We start from the raw sequence: 20,550 nt of genomic DNA, 5'->3' as shown, positions 1-20,550 counted from the left end.
CCTATTGTCTTTACTTCACAAAATTAGTTAGACTGCAAACATTGTATCAATGAGCGTTATTTCCCTTAACTCTGAAAGAAATACACCAGGGATGGAAGGAAATGTTATCTTCTAGGAATAGCATGCCTGACTTGTGGGCACAGGACAAAGTCATTCATCTAATACCTGGTGTTCTTCAGGCTGAATGATTCCACATTTGCCTCAGAAATACTCAACCAAAACATCAATTATGTTTTCATGAATACTGCCAGATATGTATCTTGAAGACAGATATGCTCAAGGAAAAAGTCATACTGAAATTCCTTTACACCTTTGGGCATGGGAAAAAGAACTTCACAATTGTCAGACATCAGAGATGCAAACTACTATAAATTAGCTGACCAGGATTGTTTCAAAGCAACTCTTCCTGCTTTTGTCCCAAGTCCAGAAGGCTTTGCAGTGAGCTTCATGCACACTGGCAATGCTTGTGACCATACCATATGTCATGTTTGCTTTGCTGTTGCAGGTCCAAATTACCTGCCAGTTGGGGGATCATTAGCTAACTAAAACATCTTGTGTTGGCATAATTGATAATGCTTATAAGCAAAGTAGTTAACAGTTCAGATTTGTGCTGCCTTATGTTCCACACAAAAAAATGAAAAGGGAGATGGTCCAATGGGGAAAGAGATGGCATTTTAAAATTCCAGGCATAATAAGACTGGACATCCTGATGACAAGCCATATGCAGACCTGGGACTTTGAACATTCTTTGTGTCCTTGAGTTTGGGCCAAATATAAGTTCCACAGTTCCTAAAAGTGGGGTGTGTTTGTTTTTTTCATAATCTAGTGTTTTAAGAAAATCTGAAGAACTTTTCTGGGAGATTTTTATTTTTCCCAACTTTGTGTCAGGCCCTGTAAAGAAGGAAACAGGAACTGGATCATCCAGAGCAGATGTTGTCAATGGGATACCCTTCAGATACTACCGGAACTACATCTCCCATCATCCCTGACCATTGCCTTGGCAGCTGATCTAGAGGATTGGTGCAAAGTAAGTAATATTATACACACACACACATCAGTGCTTTTGCAATTGCCAAGTAGACCCAAAGCAGAGTCACCATCAGTGATGTCTCAGGACTGCAATACCTTAAAGACCACTTCTCTCCACATGAACCTACCCAGACCCTGTGATCATCATTTGATGCCCCTCTTCATGCACCTCCTCCATGAAAGGTCCAGAAGGTTGCAACAAGAGAATTAGACTTTTATGAAGTGGCTCCCCATTTGTGGAGACTCGCCTGGCGCCTTCAATATACAACTTTAGGTGCCAGGTAAAAACATTCCTCTTTAACCAGGCCTTTGGCTGACTAACATCCTAAATTGTACCCTTTTAAATGTGTTTGTGGGAGGGGGTAGAGAGAGGGGTGTTATTGGTTTGTTTTTATTATGTATTTTGTGTTTTCATCTTGTATTTTTATGCTGTGAACAGCCCTGAGATCTACAAAAGAATGGCAGGATACAAATTTAAATAATCATCAACATCAATATTGTCATCAATATACCGTCCTCATTGTTCACACTGTCTAGAACCTTGTTACAAGGTGGTTGCAGAATGATAAGCTTTTCATATGCATTTGCAAACTTGGAGTGATGTTTGCTAAACTTTGAGTCCTGAACCAAAGATGATTAAACCATAAGTAGGAAGAGTAAGACGATTGTCTTACTCTTGAGCCTATGAGAAATGTGAATCTGTAGTCTTCCAAATATGGTTGGACTGTAGCTCCCATGACAATTAGCCATGCTGCCTGAAGCTGATGGAAACTGATAGTACAACCACATCTGGAAGGGCAAGGTTCCCTACAATGGAGCTATAGCCAGCCATGGTGAACGAAAGCAAATCTATAAATAAAGTAAGTAAACTTACTTTTGTTGTATCCTCAATAAAAGTAATCATTAGGTAAAGAAATTGCTTCAGTTTTCGATATTACGGACTGATCAGGCTGCGCACTGCCTTCCATAATTACTGCCTCTGACCCCAAATCAAACATGAGGGAAATGGTATCACACATGAAAGCTAAACTTCATCCCTAGCATCAACTGATTGCCCAGCTGCTCTATTCACTGTCACGATCAGGTTTTCTAAACTGTGACTGTCCAGGCAAAAATGTACAGGAATGCATGAAAGTAGCAATTTCATGGTTGAGAAGCCTTGCACCATTGAGTCAGAAAATACAGCTACACTCAGCTCACAAGGTGGGCTTTGCTACCAATGGATGATCACTATAAACTTCCTCTGTGCACATGGGAAGTAAAAATAAATTTAAAAATCAAAAAAATCAGTGGGCATGGGAGAGAAAAATTGCTCCCTTTCCAACACAACACAACCCTTTAAAACCTGTAAAAAAGATTGCATGGGTTGTATCTAAAACTCTACAATCCAGTAGGAATAACCTATTCTCCTAGCACATATATTGTCATAATGTCAATCCTAGGCTGGAAATGATGATGATTATGATGATTATGATGCATAGTATTTATTCTGTCTTGGTAATAATTACAGTGGCAAAGCCAGTATCATCATCAGCATTCATGTATTAAATATTGGGTGCAGAGAGAGAGAGAGAGAACTAAGACCTCTGCTGTGAGATCACTATTTGCCAAGCTGTTTTATTTGGTGATACTCCAGGCTGAAATGCCTCATATTTCTTCAAACACGAGCTAGTGATTGAGGATGCCTGTCTTGTCCAGTGAGTTCATGGCAGTGGTGAAATTTGAACCAGTGACTTCCTCTTTCAAGAATTCTTCCTCAGCAAGAATACAGAAAAATAGATGTATGCAGTGCTTTTTTCTTTAAAAAAAAAGGGGGGGTTAAGGGTACTGTCATTTTGACTCAAGAAAATCACCTTTTTATAGTTCAAATTGGGGAAAATAAATACAGTAAATGAACAAAAGTACAAAGATTCACAAAATGCTTAGGGGTTTGTGTACCACTGCATCCCCCCAGAAAGAACACTGGGTGTATGTGTACACTAACCATACCCTGATATTATCCAGGTTAAATCATAGTGATGTATACTATAAATAGAATGGAAATATGCAAAGGAGCTGCAGCCATCCAATACATGGAATTTGGGCTTCTTTGCAAAAGAATTTGCCCATACCAATTAAAAAACGTGCTGTGGTAGCTAAATTACAAGTTCAGAACAATTTTTAAAATGCAAAGACACTTCTTATATTTAAGATGCATATCCATTGGTTCTAGCTGCATAGGCCAACCTTCAGACAGAGAACTTAAAAAATAAACTAACATATGGAGCACCATGGCAGTGTCTAAAATCCAGGTGCTTGCCTATCCTCCAGAGACAGGCTGTCCTCCACTGTCAAGCCATTATTAGACAAGTCTGATTTCCCCACAGCTGGTCAAGGGCAGCCCTTTATGAATCCAGCTGTCTTTGATGTGCACATTGAGAAATGCCCTCATAAGATTGTTTCATCTGTCACCAGGCTGTGCTGCTAATTCTTCATTTGCTGAAACTGGCTGATTTCAGCCTGAATAGGCTGGAGGCTTTCCTGGATATTATTACAGTTCTGACAAATAACAAATGCAAGTGATGCACATAAAGTTCACCTGCAATCTGAGCAATGAACTGAAGCAAACAGCCTGCTGCAGTCAAAAGCAGACAAGGCAAGATAAAAATACAGAATCTTTATATTGACTGTGGTTCTCTGTGCCTCAAATTTGAGTTACCTACAAGCAGACTAGGGACTGTAAATCAATACAGATTGTCTGCTGTGATGAATTTTTTGATCGCAGGAATGCAGTGTGAAGAAGGAAAGGCTTTTGGTTTCGATTAGAGATAAGTGGATCCTTCTTATCCCACCTTTTCACTATGCCTTGGGTTCTGCTCCAGTTGTCTTCTGGAATGTTGAAACAATATATTTTATGCATGTATGCTCAAGCATGCACACAAACTCTCTCTCTTACCTACCACTTCCTCATAGAAGCTTAAATTCTATTTTTTAATGTTGCCTTTCTGAAAGAATCGAAATTCTAGAAATTTATATAAAAAAACAGAAACAGAAAGAACCATTGGCTGTGAAGTTTCATTAATTCAAAATTCCAAAACTCAGGGGGTGAAATTAGGCAGAGTAGAATACTGCAACAGTCTAGACAAGATAACTCTCCTCTATTTACAAATATAAAAATTTCTGCCAAAAGCATATCTGTGTCTCTTGTGGATAATATATAAAATCTGTCTCAATATCTCTACACCATCTCACTCCAATGCTCCCGTATCTAAAGGAAATAAGACAGAATCCTATTAAACAAAAAAATGGAGGATTCAGCCTTTCCTGACAGTAGAGATAGAACCCAGAGAGAACAACAGTAAATACTAGCCAAGGTCCCCAGTTGTGGGGTTCCGCAGGGCTCAATCCTATCCCCCACTTTGTTTAACATCTACATGAAACTGCTGGGTGGGGTTCTGCAGAAGTTTGGAGTACGTTGTCAGCAGTATGCTAATGAAACCTACCTCTATTTCTCCTTTACATATGCAAGTGAGGCAGTGGAAGTGCTGGACCAGTGTCTTGCCTCAGTAATGGACTGGATGAGAGCCAATAAACTGAAACTCAATCCAGAGGCACTGTTAGTGAATGGTTCCCTAGACCAGATGGCTGGGAGATCTCCTGCTCTTGCTGGGGTTACATTTCCAAAAGTCAATGGGGAAAAACCAGTTACAAGAAAGCTAATATGTATAACAAAGAACTCAAGAGTGACACTTCATACTAACAATGAAGCCAGTTAGTAGACTAGACTGAGAAAATGTGCTGTGCCCAAAACTAGGTGATAGCCTTAGAGAAGATTTGAAGGCTATTCCCGGGACCAAACCCAACACTATAACCACAACAAGTAGCTTCAAATGCCAAAATCTCTGTGTTGTTCATGTATCATTGGAACCCTTCTGGGTGCTGGAATTCTATCTATATAATCTATATAAGGATTCCATGCCATGCCATGCCCACCTTCAGAAAAGCTACCAGCCAGCAAGCCTCCTCCTACAGTATGTTGCCACCCTAGTATTTATAGGTGGCATAGTGGCAGCTGGAGTAGAGACACTATGGGTGGGACAAACACAATCCAAGCTACCATTCATGTGCCACCATCCACTTTCTGTGGTAGCCAGAAAGAAACAGGAGCCATATTCCCCCTGGGGTGAAGCATTGTGCTATAAGATTAGGCTATAAAACAGGATGGGAAACCTGTGGCCCTCCAGATGTTGGTAGACTACAACTCGTACCAGCCCCAGGCATCAGGGCAAATGGTTGTGGAGGAAGTGAGTTGTAGTCCAGCAACATCTTGAAGGCTACCTGGGTGGCAGCAAGAGCAGAGCACCAGCTTTTTCAATAAGTAAGGTAGCTGTTTGGAGACAGGAGGCCCACCCCACACCAAAGGGCCCTAGATTTGTCTTGACTTGTCTGCTGGTCAAACCCTAAGGGCTATGTAAGTGAAGAATTGCGTTGAAGATGTTACAGCAACCTCTGACATGAGTAAAGTGTGTCATTTCTTCCCTGAAAAATCTAATTTACTATTGTAATGCTTTAATATGTGCTGACAACACATATTACATAGTGTGACTGATACCACATGACACATCAAGGCCATTAAAAAATGTCTCCCCCTCTCTTTCTTCATGCTGATCATACTAATATTCAATATCTCCATGTGTATTAGTTAGAAGGAATGTTTTCTGTAACACCTATTGAATTACTAGCAATTGCCAGAATTATCTTTCTCTGCAGATGCAGAACACCTACAGTGACACTGCTATATCTAAATGGGAAGAGCATGCAAAATGTGTTCCACGCATTACAAGAAGTGTCAGATTCCATGTAATGACAGCAAAGCAGAACTGGACAGGGCTGCTAGAGGTGTTGTCACTTCAAAATGGAAGGAGCTTTAATTCTCAGTTATGTATCACAACAGAATATAGAAAACCTTAAAAACCTTGAATGTTTTGAAGTTGCAGGACACTGTTAATACACATTTGCATGTTTACAAGTTTACAGATGGATTGTGCACACTCCTCTGGCTTCAATTAACAGTTCCAGTCAACCACTGAAAGCAATGCAAAGCCCCAACTCAGTATGGAATAATCAACAAGCATTCTCTGCAACCTCACTTCCATTCCCAGGTCTGCATAATCCAAATGAATACACATGCTGGCTAACCATTCATCAGCAAATTACCTGCTGCAGTTCCTTCAAGATGCCTGTCTGATGATATCTGCATGTATGCTCTAATCTTCTGACTACCTTAACATTTACACTTAACATCTGCCTCTGCTTGCCAGGCATATATGGCATTTTCTAGCCCCTCAACTGAGTGCTACCCATCTCTTGCAGCTCTTACAACCTCTCAACTGGGCTTCAGTCTCCTCCCCAACCCAGATCTGCTCCTTTTAGCTCACCCCAGCTAAGCTAGCGCTACCATAACTCATCACAGGCAAGGACATAGCTGCTACTTTCATGCGAAACAACACACACACACACACAAAAAAAATCCCTACAGCTTGCAATTTCTGTTCTAGAGAATTTTGCAAACTGTGAAGTGGACCCTACCCTAGGTCAATTAAGGGTACTGACCTACAAGTTGTCAGATTTTCCCAGTTAGCTTCTGCAACATTACTAGGGCTGCCATATGTCTGGGTTTCAGAAGTCATAACTAAATACCTATTCCAACTAACATATTCAAGCGTTTTTTACAGCCTGGATTGGGATTTGTCACTGCTGTGAGAAGCTCCTCTAATTGGCTGACTGAAATTTTTTTTTTATTGGTTGTTCTTATGTTTTTATCTTTGTTGGATTAATGATACTCCATAATTTTGATTTGATGGGCCTTTTCTAGAAAGGCGGTTTAAAAATATCCAAAATAAATATGATAATAAAATAAAACAGATTAGAAATATTGGGAATGTCAATGCAACACACTGCAAAACCAAGCCAGATGTGTAAACTTACCCCTCTAGTCTTACATCAGGCAAACTTCTGTTGAATGCAATCATGTCGCTGGCCATAAGATTAAACTGGTTGATTTTAAAGAGTTCTTTCATTTTTTCCTGATCATCTTTGGGGATGACAACTGCCTTTCCCATCTCTCCAGGTCCTTCTTGGCTTCTTGACATAACAGCTGTAACAGAAGACATCAAGAAAAAGCACATCCTTAACCATTCTGCATTGTTCTCATTATGCAGAAACTTCCAATCTATTGTTTTCTGGGTCTAAAGATAAGAAGCCGTGAGTTTAACTCTTCTTCATGTACATTCAGGTCCATATTTCATAAGGCTGCAGCCAGATCAATAAAAATGAGAGTTTGGGGAACACATTTTCTATTACCAGCATTCTGTGATGAAGTCATTACTTAAACTACTTATCCACATTCCATCCCTTCAAGGAGCTCAGGTTTATATGCATAATTTCATCTCATGTCATCCTTGCAGCAACCATGTGATGTCACAGCCCCAACAGAAATCCCCACCTGTGGCAGCCCTAGAAGGGAAGCCTCCACTGGTCCCAATGGGAGCTTTGCTTCAAAGACTAACAGCAACTTCAGGGGTGGGGTGCTGGAACCATGACAAAGGATGAAAGGGTTGAATCCATCCTCATCCTCCTCACCCCCCCCAGGTCCCCATGCGCCTGCCATTTATATCTCTCTCCCTTTAGTTATAATACTTTTATTGATTAGTCAAGAAGCACCAACATAACAAAAAGAACGAACACAAAGAATCAAAACAGTGAACCATAAAACGTCACCTCCTGCAAGGACAACAGTACAAAAGCACAGTGCCTCTCCAAAGGAACAATAAAGTATTGACACACCTGCACCTGCTAGTTCTAATTTTAAAGGAGGAGGGGAAAAACACAATGCAACTTCAAAGTGTGTTACTCCAGTTTGGTGCTTCAAGCAATCAATACCAACATATTCAATATGACTTCACATCCGCACCCACAAGTTTCTTGGGCATAGACAATGTGAAGCGAAATGTTTGAAAATATCCCTAGGAGTTGTCTTCTTTATACAGTGGTACCTCGGGTTAAGAACTTAATTCATTCTGGAGGTCCGTTCTTAACCTGAAGCTGTTCTTAACCCAAGGTACCACTTTAGCTAATGGGGTCTTCCCACTGACGCTGTGCCGCCGGAGCATGATTTCTGTTCTCATCCTGAAGTAAAGTTTTTAACCCAAGGTAATATTTCTGGGTTAGCGGAGTCTGTAAACTGAAGGGTCTGTAACTCGAGGTACCACTGTATTGTGAACAGAGAACATTTCTGCTTGCCCAAAGGCTGTATCCCCAATTTTTCACCAGTTCCCTCTACCAAGTGCAGCTGCACCTGAGGACTGAGGAACTCACCAGAATTGTATGTCATATGGTGCAAGGGACCATTTATTGCAAAAAGATATTTGTCTTTGTTTGAATTTATTTATGCACTACAAGGACCTACATACATTCAATAAAACAGATTTAAAAACAATAAAGCATCACTTAAAATAGGGAAACTAAAAACTTAAAAAAACTAAACATAAAACAAACTAAAAAGGAAAAAAGAAAGGAAAGTTTTTAAGCTTAAGGAAATTCGCAAAAAATTACATTTCCTACATGGGTTGCCATACGTCTGGACATTTCAGCACTTTCTGTTTCTGATGGCCAAATCACCAACATATGGCAACCCTACTTAAAACCATAATTGAAACACACACAAAAGATTACAGTGGAAGCCAATCAAAACTGATTCTTTTGCCCTATTAAAAAGGGGGGGGGGCAAAAAGGTTCATCTTGATGAAATAACAAGAATGCAATGACAATGCCAGATGCATCTCCAAGGGGAAGGATTTCCAATAACAGGGGTGCCACCACAGAAAAGGCCTTTCAATGTGCCACGACCACTTAATCAACAAAGGGCTTCCCCTGCTGACCTGAACATTCAGGTAGGCTTCTATGGGAGGAGGAGCTCCTTCAGATATTTGGGCCCCCAAGTTATTTAGGGCTTTGTCTATACACAAACAAGGGATATACATAAACTTGATGATATAAATAAGCAACTGTAGCATGTTTGGAATTTGTTGAGTTTATGCTTCCACCACCTGTTGGTTCTAGTCCGCCCTGGTTCATGCCACATTTGCAATGCAGCTTCCAGTATCAAACTAGTTGCACATGATTGGCTTGAAAGAAGTGCTAAGAGCTTTGCCCCTGCCTGCTCATGCGGACAGGGCAGAGAGAGGGGACTTATACAAAAAGGTGTTAAGGGCTGCACTATTCCTTGGAATCTCCAAAATGCCCCTTTGGCAACATCCACAGAAGTTGTTGGAGTGTTCATTGAGTGAGCGTTGCATAGGATCCTGGGAACATTTGCTTTCTGGGACTTGGATGGGGAGAAAATTCACATATTTCAAAAGAAGCAGAGGCGGCCAAACAAGAGTAGGAGAGAAAAAACAATCCTGAAAACAGACTGAGAGTTTTGCATGAGCTACAGTTCTTTACATTTTAACAAATATTATATTTTATTAACTTTTCCGTAATACATGCACACTATAAATCGATTACTAAAAAACAGACAGCCGTAATTTCATTGATATCACGAACTAAATTTAATTGTTCTCATATATGACATTCAGCCCAGTCATTCAGCAGCTTAGTTTTTGTTCATTTTCATCCACTCCTGGCTTGCTTGTTAAATAACGCTGCAAACAGAATTACAATGCACAGATACATCATTATCAGCTAATGAACAGTGCAGCTAATGAGAAACTGAGCATCAGCATGCAACTTATTCTTTTTATCTTTTCAGGCTTGTTTAGTGAGCAGCTTCCTTACTATTGACAGTTTGTACGTACGTGACAAAATCAGTTGTACATAACTTACTTATCATAGAATAGTTGCAACTAATCATCCTGTATAGCAGGTATGAGGAACCTCTGACCCATGGAGTAAACTCTGGCCGGCAAGTGTTCCTAATTTGTCCCATGGGGCTGTTTTCCCCTGCCATGCAAACCTGTACCACACCTGACATCATATGATGTCATGTGTGGGGAATGTGAAGCCATGGCTGAAAAGGAACATTTGGCGTGTTACTGGAGCATCCTCTTGATGTGTGTGGTGTAGTGGTTAAGAGCGGTAGTCTCGTAATCTGGGGAACCGGGTTCATGTCCCTGCTCCTCCACATGCAGCTGCTGGGTGACCTTGGGCCAGTCACACTTCTTTGAAGTCTCTCAGCCCCACCCACCTCACAGAGTGTTTGTTGTGAGGGAGGAAGGTAAAGGAGAATGTTAGCCACTTTGAGACTCCTTCGGGTAGTGATAAAGCGGGATATCAAATCCAAACTACTACTACTACTACTACTACTACTCTTCTTCTTCTTCTTCTTCTTCTTCTTCTTCTTCTTCTTCTTCTTCTTCTTCTTCACTTTCAGGGCCAAATGCAAGGTACATGTGATAAAAGAGCTCCAAACCAATGCCAGCACATTCATGCTGCAAATATTTCATATAAGGCCAACCCAGCAAGCTCATAATAATTTGTTCACATACCAGTGCACTTACGTGCATGGGCATATACCTTGCACTGGTATTCACAGAAAAAGCTAATTTTGGTTAATTAGCGATACTACTCTGGGATATTTACTAGATGAAATTATCCTATAAAACTGAGTACGGCAGGCAGGTTTGTGTTGACTATAACTGTTTTGCTAACTGACCAACAAGCATTAGTGTGTGCATCTGCTGAGAGTTAGCAACAATCACACGAGAACTGAAATAGTTATTTATGAGGGAAAATAATGGCTTTTGCTGTGGGAAATGCAGATGCATACATACATAGATCAAAAAGCATATACAGTGTGTGTGTGTGTGTGTGTATATATATATATATATATATATATATATATATATATATATATATATATATGCATTACACAGGCAGTCCACCCATGTTGTCAGGACTATTTTCTTATTATTAAGGAAATAGGAAAAGAGAAGTCTGAAGGCAGAGAATGGCCTTATATACAGAGAGACAAGGACCCAGAATAACTGAAGGCAGAGATAGATAGAAACAGAAAGAGAAAAGCTCATTTGTAAAGCACATACCGTATTTTTCGCTCTATAACATGCACCTGACCATAACACGCACATAGTTTTTAGAGGAGGAAAACAAGAAAAAAAATATTCTAAACGAAACAGCAGATGTATGATTTTTGTGGTTCATGCTGTGGCCACAGACATGTGATCTGACGGTGAGTTTGGGGTAGCCCAATGCAAAAATCCTGAGGATCCATGTGGATACATGCTTAGTAACCACGTTTTAAGTGGGAAGGGAAGGAAAAGCACTCAAGGGACAAGGAACACGCGTGGGGTGGGTGGAGAAGGATGCTGTTAATAATGCAGAAGAGGGGTCTAAGAGGAGAAGGCTCCTCTCCTCTCCCGCTTTGCTCCTTTAAAGCAGGTGGGCTCTCTGTCCCTCTCTCCTCCCCACTCAGCAGCTCTTCTCCCGCTTTGCTGTTTCAAAGCGAGCCACGGAGAGGGAAGGAAGGAGAATCATGGATCCTCTGCTCACGACTGCAGCAGATCCCCCCACCATCCATAGGCATTCGCTCCATAACACACACAGACATTTCACCCTTACTTTCTAGGAGGAAAAAAGTGAGTGTTATGGTGCAAAAAATACGGTACTTTCCTGGTCTAGCAAGAGAGTGAAATTGGGAAAATAAAGGAGTCAACATGAAGCTAGAGAAATGCTATATTTACTTGTCTGGTGGTAGGAAGGAAACAGAGACAACAAAAACTCTAGTTCTGCTGAGATTTATAATACTACATGAAGAACTATAGCAAGGCTAGATGAAATTGACAGGGGCTTATTATTTTAGATAATCCTTCCGTCTGTCAAAAGCGGCATGCTCCAACCAGAATGGCTCATCATCCAACCTCAGGGTGACTCTCCCTTATCATCAACCATCAGCTCTTGGGATTCGTGTCAGAAAATTAAAAAGCATTCCCCTTTAGAAAGGCACATCAGAAGTCTTGACTAATTCTGAACAAAATAACGAATAGGGAAGGATGTAACTAAGGTATTTAAAGAAAAAGAGGGAAATGAGCTAGCTCTAGCAGCTGTCCATGGGGATAGGTATCTGAAAAAAGAAGCATGGAATGTTCCCCAAAAGCTGAACAAATTGGGGATGCAACATGCAGACAACTATAGGAAAAACCTATCATGAACCTCACCCTGAATAAAAAAGGGCATTTCACAAAGGGTCCAGGCTGGACATTAACCTCATTATTTAACAAAATTTGTTAGTTCTTCTATATAGTTTCCAAATTGTCTATTCATTTGAGAGGCTAATGCATTCCTTTAAAAATGAGACCAATTAGATAATTATACCAAATCTCAACATTCAGTCAACTTTATTGACTGAAACCAATGTTGATTGCATGACAAATTCTAGTTTGAGTCTAGATACAGTTGACAACGTGGGTGGTAATAGCAGCAGAAACAACAACAACAATCCAGTAAGGTTGTTGTAAGCTTTTCTGAGATGATGCATGTGTGCAACATATTCATATGTACTGAATACTTGACATTCTTTGTGCAAATTTTGTCATAGCGACAATTGTCACTGAGATTGCACCAAGACTATGTTGCTCCCACAGTAGTCTGATCTAACTGCAGCAATTACATTGAGCATAAGCAGTAAGGCATTTGCAAACACAGGAATAACATATAAATAAGGTTATTACTACAGTGGTACCTCGCAAGATGGATGCCTCATAAGACGAAAAACTCGCAAGACGAAAGAGTTTTTCGTTTTTTGAGTTGCTTTGCAAGACAAATTTCCCTATGGGCTTGCTTCGCAAGACAAAACGTCTTGAGAGTTTGTTTCCTTTTTCTTAAAACCGTTAATACCAGGGTGCATCCGTGCTTCGCAAGACGAAAAATCCGCAAGACGAAGAAACTCGAACAAATTAATTTCGTCTTGCGAGGTACCACTGTATATACTAACGAACAATTATCTAATAAAGTTATGCAAAGAAGAGCTTAAGCAACATTTGCAATATTAACTCTGGTACTAAAATTATACTAAACTGACAGATCACATTTTAGCAAAACGCATTTATGTTTTAGATGTGTGCCAAATAAATGAGTAAACTTTAAGCCAACTTTTAAACAGCTGGGGGCCTGCCTAGATAATTTCTGTGTCTTTAGCTTTCCAAATCTGCTCATTAGTAATGACCATGTCTGTAAAAGTATGCATTTTGACTACTGCACTGTAGACAAATGAAATTTATTGGGTAGTTAAATAATCATTGTGTTTTTAAGCAGACCACACTGATTTAAACTGTGATACATATTTTCAGCCCCTTCATGGATCACTGCCTTGCCGTGGCGAAGGGGCTTGAAGAACTCAGAGAAGCTATGAACTATGCCGAGCAGGGCACCCAAGATGAACAGGTCATAGTGGAGAGTTTTGACCAAACGTGATCCACCTGGAGGAGGAACCGGCAAGCCACTCCAGTATCCCTGCCAAGAAAACTCCATGGACAAAGACAACAGGCATATAAAAGTTATGATGCTGGAAGATGAGCCCCTCAGGTCGGAAGGCGTCCAACATGCTACTGGGGAAGAGCGGAGGGCAAGTACAAGTAGATCCAGAGCTGATGAAGCGGCTGGGCCAAAGCCGAAAGGACGCTCAGTTGCGGATATGCCTGGAAGTGAAAGGAAAGTCCAATGCTGTAAAGAAAAATATTGCATAGGAACCTGGAATGTAAGAACCATGAACCTGGGTAAGTTGGAGGTGGTCAAAAATGAGATGGCAAGAATAAATATTGACATCCTGGGCATCAGTGAACTAAAATGGACGGGAATGGGTGAATTCAGTTCGGATGACCATCATATCTACTACTGTGGGCAAGAAACCCGTAAAAGAAATGGAGTGGCCCTCATAGTCAACAAAAGAGTGGCGAAGGCTGTACTGGGATGCAATCTCAAAAATGATAGAATGATCTCGATACGAATCCAAGGCAGACCTTTTAACATCACAGTAATCCAAGTTTATGCACCAACTACTGGTGCTGAAGAAACTGAAATTGACCAATTCTATGAAGACTTACAACACCTTATAGAACTGACACCAAAGAAGGATGTTCTTCTCATCATAGGGGATTGGAATGCTAAAGTAGGGAGTCAAGCGATAAAAGGAACAACTGGCAAGTTTGGCCTTGGAGATCAAAACAAAGCAGGGCAAAGGCTAATAGAGTTCTGTCAAGAGAACAAGCTGGTCATCACAAACACGCTTTTCCAACAACACAAGAGACGACTCTACACATGGACATCACCAGATGGGCAGCATCGAAATCAGATTGATTATATTCTCTGCAGCCAAAGATGGAGAAGCTCTATACAGTCAGCAAAAACAAGACCTGGAGCTGACTGTGGCTCAGATCATCAGCTTCTTATAGCAAAATTCAAGCTTAAACTGAAGAAAGTAGGAAAAACCACTGGGCCGGTAAGATACAATCTAAGTCAAATCCCTTATGAATACACAGTGGAAGTGAGGAACAGGTTTAAGGATTTAGATTTGGTGGACAGAGTGCCTGAAGAACTATGGATGGAGGCTCGTAACATTATACAGGAGGCAGCAACGAAAACCATCCCAATGAAAAGGAAATGCAAGAAAGCAAAGTGGCTGTCCAATGAGGCCTTACAAATAGCGGGGGAGAGAAGGCAAGCAAAATGTGAGGGAGATGGTGAAAGATACAGGAAATTGAATGCAGATTTCCAAAGAATTGCAAGGAGAGACAAGAAGACCTTCTTAAACGAGCAATGCAAAGAAATAGAGGAAAGCAATAGAATGGGAAGAACCAGAGATCTGTTCAAGAAAATTGGAGATATGAAAGGAACATTTCGTACAAAGATTTCCATAATAAAGGACAAAAGTGGAAAGGACCTAACAGAAGCAGAAGACATCAAGAAGAGGTGGCAAGAATACACAGAGGAATTATACCAGAAAGAAATGGATGTCCCGTATACCCCAGGTAGTGTGGTTGCTGACCTTGAGCCAGACATCCTGGAGAGTGAAGTCAAATGGGCCTTAGAAAGCACTGCAAATAACAAGGCCAGTGGAAGTGACGGTATTCCAGCTGAACTATTTAAAATTTTAAAAGATGATGCTGTTAAGGTGCTACACTCAATATGCCAGCAAGTTTGGAAAACTCAGCTGTGGCCAGAAGATTGGAGAAGATCAGTCTACATCCCAATCCCAAAGAAGGGCAGTGCCAAAGAATGCTCCAACTACCGCACAATTGCACTCATTTCACACGCTAGCAAGGTTATGCTTAAAATTCTACAAGGAAGGCTCAAGCAGTATGTGGACCGAGAACTCCCAGAAGTGCAAGCTGGATTTAGAAGAGGCAGAGGAACCAGAGACCAAATTGCAAACATGCGCTGGATTATGGAGAAAGCTAGAGAGTTCCAGAAAGACATCTACTTCTGCTTCATTGACTATGCAAAAGCCTTTGACTGTGTCGACCACGGCAAACTATGGCAAGTTCTTAAAGAAATGGGAGTGCCAGATCACCTCATCTGTCTCCTGAGAAATCTCTATGTGGGACAAGAAGCTACAGTTAGAACTGGATATGGAACAACTGATTGGTTCAAAATTGGGAAAGGAGTACGACAAGGCTGTATTTTGTCTCCCTGCTTATTTAACTTATATGCAGAATTCATCATGCGAAAGGCCGGGCTGGATGAATCCCTAGCCGGAATTAAGATTGCCGGAAGAAATATCAACAACCTCAGATATGCAGATGACACAACCTTGATGGCAGAAAGTGAGGAGGAAATAAAGAACCTTTTAATGAGGGTGAAAGAGGAGAGCGCAAAATATGGTCTGAAGCTCAACATCAAAAAAACGAAGATCATGGCCACTGGTCCCATCACCTCCTGGCAAATAGAAGGGGAAGAAATGGAGGTAGTGAGAGATTTTACTTTCTTGGGCTCAATGATCACTGCAGATGGTGACAGCAGCCACGAAATTAAAAGACGCCTGCTTCTTGGGAGAAGGGCAATGACAGGCCTAGACAGCATCTTGAGAAGTAGAGACATCACCTTGCCAACAAAGGTTCGTATAGTTAAAGCTATGGTTTTCCCAGTAGTGATGTATGGAAGTGAGAGCTGGACCATAAAGAAGGCTGATCGCCGAAGAATTGATGCTTTTGAATTATGGTGCTGGAGGAGACTCTTGAGAGTCCCATGGACTGCAAGAAGATCAAACCTCTCCATACTGAAGGAAATCAACCCTGAGTGCTCACTGGAAGGACAGATTGTGAAGCTGAGGCTCCAGTACTTTGGCCACCTCATGAGAAGAGAAGACTCCCTGGAGAAGACCCTGATGTTGGGAAAGATGGAGGGCACAAGGAGAAGGGGGTGACAGAGGACGAGATGGTTGGATAGTGTTTTCGAGGCTACCAGCATGAGTTTGACCAAACTGCGGGAGGCAGTAGAGGACAGAGGTGCCTGGCGTTCTCTGGTCCATGGGGTCACGAAGAGTCGGACACGACTAAACGACTAAACAGCAACAACAACAACAACAACAACAACAACACATATTTTCAGAATTTTAAAAAGACTCATGCAGGTCAATACCGAAAACCCAGAGCACAACCTTTTGTCTGCTGGTACTTACAGATTACAAGAAATATAACAGTAGGAAAGTGAAGCTATTTCTCCAGTAATGATCTAAATGAGCTGTGAATTACCTAGATGAAATGAATGCAGTAAATGAAACACACTATCATTTTGCTAAGCAGGCTATGTAGTAGTATTGATAAACTGCAACCGTAATTGCCACATTCTTTCATTTTAAAGATTTGTGTGTGGCTCCACACAGAGTGTTCAATGTGACATTGAAGTGAAAAATACATGTAGCAAAACACACACACTTTATTTTCAGTGCCTCCCTGCTCAAAAGATGAAAAAAGAGGTAGTCTTTGCCTACAACTTTGGCCCATTTAGTGCAATGGCAACGTCACAGTTTTAGTACACATTATAGAAATTCATGCAATCCTATGAGAGGGAGTGGTATTCTGTTGTAAGGAGGCAAAACAGATGCAACTCTGGTTGGCAGAACTGACTATAATATTAAAAAGCATTATTTCCTTAAACAGTCACTTGAGTAAGCTGGTGTCCCCTAACCTCCAATCTTGATTTTCAGAAAGCACTTGCCTCATGAAGAGAAAGGAAGATTCAGTTGTTCAGTACTGAAGGAGAAAAACTCTAGATATGTTGATCACATATGTGTGATACAAGTAAAACGGCCTTTGTTTAAGTGCTGTTGTGCTCAGGTTCTGCCTGAGAGCTTCCGATGATCATCTTGCTGGCCACTGTGAGAACAGGACACTGGACTGTATGGGTCATTGGCCTGATCTAGTAGGACTCTTATGTTTTCATCTTTATACCTTAAAGGATAAATAAACAATCATTCTAAATGGTCTACTTCACATATTAAAATAGAGTCTCAGCAATCTTCAGTGCATTGCTAATGGGAAAGCAGTGAAGCACTTCCATAGCAACCCTAGCCATAAAAAGGAGCTATAATCAAGGAGGTGGATCCTTCAAAGTATCAAGCCAGTATAGCACAGAAAAAGGCCAATTCTGATTCTCCCCCCCCCAAAAAAACCCCCCTCATAATTTATTTCTACTATACATGCCAGACCTAGATGGGTAGATTGAGAACAGGGTTAGGGAACCTGTGGCCCTCCATAATTTTGCTGGACCACAACTCTCATAACTCTGACGATTGGTCATGTTAGCTGGGGCTGATGAGAGATGGAGTCTATATCTATTGGTAGATCTCTGGATGAACAGCAAATATTTCCAACTCTGAACTATAGCATCTGCAAAATCACTCCATTCTCCCAAATTAAACTGCTGAAATTTGGAAATCTGTGGGTAACCAGAAGTAGATTTTTGTGTGTGGGAGCACTGTGAGCTCCATTCAGTTCTGTTTCCTGAAACAAATTCCTGGGCTTGGGATTCCTTGTGTCTTCTTCACCAGGGTCTGGTGGGCGGGTCTCAAGGTTCTGGTAAAAAAAAACAAAGTAAAACCCACTTTGGATCTTGAAGTCTGGCCATCCTTAAACTAGAGAACATGTTCACTGTTAAAGAGTCAAGAGGACTGTCATCCCTCAGAGGTATACATCTTGGCACAGGGACCATTACTAAATGCATACTTGACCTTTCCTTTAAAAAAAAACAAAAAACAGATCCCCCTCTCTCTAGTGAGAATAGATCTTTTCACCTGGCTCGGGTGAAGAAGGATGAATGATAATGGAGTGCTCCAAATGCCTCCAAGGCCATTGGCACTCTGTTTTGTAGAAAGCACCGCACAGATAAAATTATTCAAAGCACAAAACAAACTGAGATAGCTGTGCTGTTTCCCCCTTTTTTATTTCTCCCCAAACAGAATTTCTGCAACTTCCCTCAGCAGTAGGAGCCTTCTTGGCACTTTTCAATGTGGCTTTGCACATATAACCATCAAATCCTCTGAAAACATACCTTCATAATAATGCAGTGTTTTCATTGCTGAAGAGCACAAAGAAGTGTGTGTGCTTTGTCACCTGTTTTTCCTTTTTTGCTGGGCATTTTCCATTTAGGCTAACTGCCTAAATCTATGGTTACTGGTGATGAATCCTATACCAATCAACTCTTAGATAATTAAAACAAACACATGTTGTGACTGTTAAGGGATACAACCTTAACAGAGCAAGGAAGCAATTGCATTATTTTAATTGTGTGCACACAGAGTATGCATATATTGCATCTGTCATCCTGAAGCATATACTTTTCATTGTTACTCTACTTTTTCATAAATAGATAAATTGACTATGTGTCCAGAAAGTCCCTAGAAAGCAGTGATCCTAGACAGGGCACAGGCAACTGATATTAATTGCAGTTCACAGTAGAATATATTGAATACAAATACTGATTTATATCATCCAGCAAGGTAAATACACAATGATCTCCCTCACATATCATATCCTATGAGCTGGGCACAATCCAAGTCACGCCAACCCAAGTCAGACCCATTGAATACGTTTGATTAAATCTATACCAAGATTGTGCTTTGTGCAATGTTTTGAGTGAGCAGAGTATTAAGATCAACAGTTGAGGTTCATCTGCTTGTGCCACATTTAAGGGACATCTATAATGTGACAATCAGAGAAAAGACTTATTTTGCCATGGCACTCCAGCTGTGGAATGCCCCATCACAAAGCTTTCCAAACTTCTCATGTCAGTGACACACTTCTTAGACATGCATCATTTTGCGACACAGTAATGAAGTTTTACTAGCAAACTGGAGGTTAAACTAACCCCTTTCCAGCCCCTGATCACAGTGAGTTTTTTTGCACCATTTTTTTTTAAACTGCTACTTCAGCAGACATTTCTAGGGGCTTAATCACCTTGTATGGGGTTTTAATGATAATTTCTGTTACTAATTATGTTGTGGTTTTATCTACTCCTCTTATCTGTACTTGTATTTTTGTCAGTTGTAGCTCTTGGTTTTAAAATTTTAATGTACCCTGCCCCGACATCATAAAGTGATAAAAGGTTTTTTGTGTAACAAATAGGGGGAAGGATTAACCCTAAGTGTGAGCCCCATGCCATGCTATCAGCCTCTGAAAATATGCATCACCATGTGTCCTGCTATGTCCTCCCCACAACCACCACTAGAATGAAGGTAGGGGGATATTGGGCAGGATTCAACTAAGTTGTTGCATGTGTAGGACAAGGTCCACTCATGCAACAAGACCTCCCCCCTTACATACCCCCTAAATCTGCTCTGGAGGGTTGGGGTAATTTCTGGTAAAGTGTATTTCTACACTGAGCGGAAAGCCCTTACTTAGTAGCAAGGGAGTAGGTGAATTGCTGGGTGAGAATAGGCTCCAGTGAGGGATTTCATTATGCTTTAAGTGGGGAGGGGGAGAGAAAGCAGAGCTGAGACCGATATTATGATAGCTGTAAGAAGAGTATTCTCACAGAGCAACCCTAACCCAGGCCCAGTGTAGTATAGTGGCTGGAGTTTCAAATCCCCTCTCAGCCATGCAGCTCTGGGTGAAAACTCCAGGAAGATTTAGGGGAGTGCACTGTTGCTTTCAATAATTAAAAATCTTTGGTTGCTAGCCAGATATTGTTGGATTCACAACAGGATGTGCTGCCTGAGGCTGATGAGAGTTGGAGTCAAACAACATCTAAAGATTAGCTACCCTATTGTAGACCTAGCAAAAACTTCCTTTAGCCATCCTATGTCTTGACCGGTTTCATTAGCACAGTTGTCTCTGTACCTTATATTCCATATCATACAGCCCCTCCTGATGTTAAGACCTGTGCTGTTTTCCCCAGAATGCTGCCTCTGAGTAGGTTGGTCAATAGGAGAGGATTCACAGCAACAAGTACAAAACAGTAAAGGTCAGTAGGCTAGGAGCTCCAGCTCAAGTATGGTCAAATTCATAGCCGGATATGGTCTTTATAGTTTAT

At 41.0% G+C, this 20,550-nt stretch overlaps 1 protein-coding gene across 2 annotated transcripts in view; it reads right to left on the bottom strand.

Annotated features, from left to right (window-relative positions):
• The window catches only part of GALNT13 (polypeptide N-acetylgalactosaminyltransferase 13), a 151,306-nt gene that overhangs the window by 86,448 nt on the left and 44,308 nt on the right, over positions 1-20,550 (bottom strand). For both annotated transcript variants that reach the window (XM_081929109.1, XM_081929110.1), the window contains exon 3: positions 6,997-7,165. In XM_081929109.1, the coding sequence (XP_081785235.1) occupies positions 6,997-7,165 (169 nt within the window). The remainder of the gene's footprint in view (positions 1-6,996; positions 7,166-20,550) is intronic.

This window comes from Podarcis melisellensis (assembly GCF_964234715.1).
Source record: "Podarcis melisellensis genome assembly, chromosome: 1".
In the NCBI taxonomy this organism is placed as follows: Eukaryota; Metazoa; Chordata; class Lepidosauria; order Squamata; family Lacertidae; genus Podarcis; species Podarcis melisellensis.
Note: the sequence above shows the minus strand (reverse complement) of the source record. Positions and strands in the feature narration are given on the sequence as shown.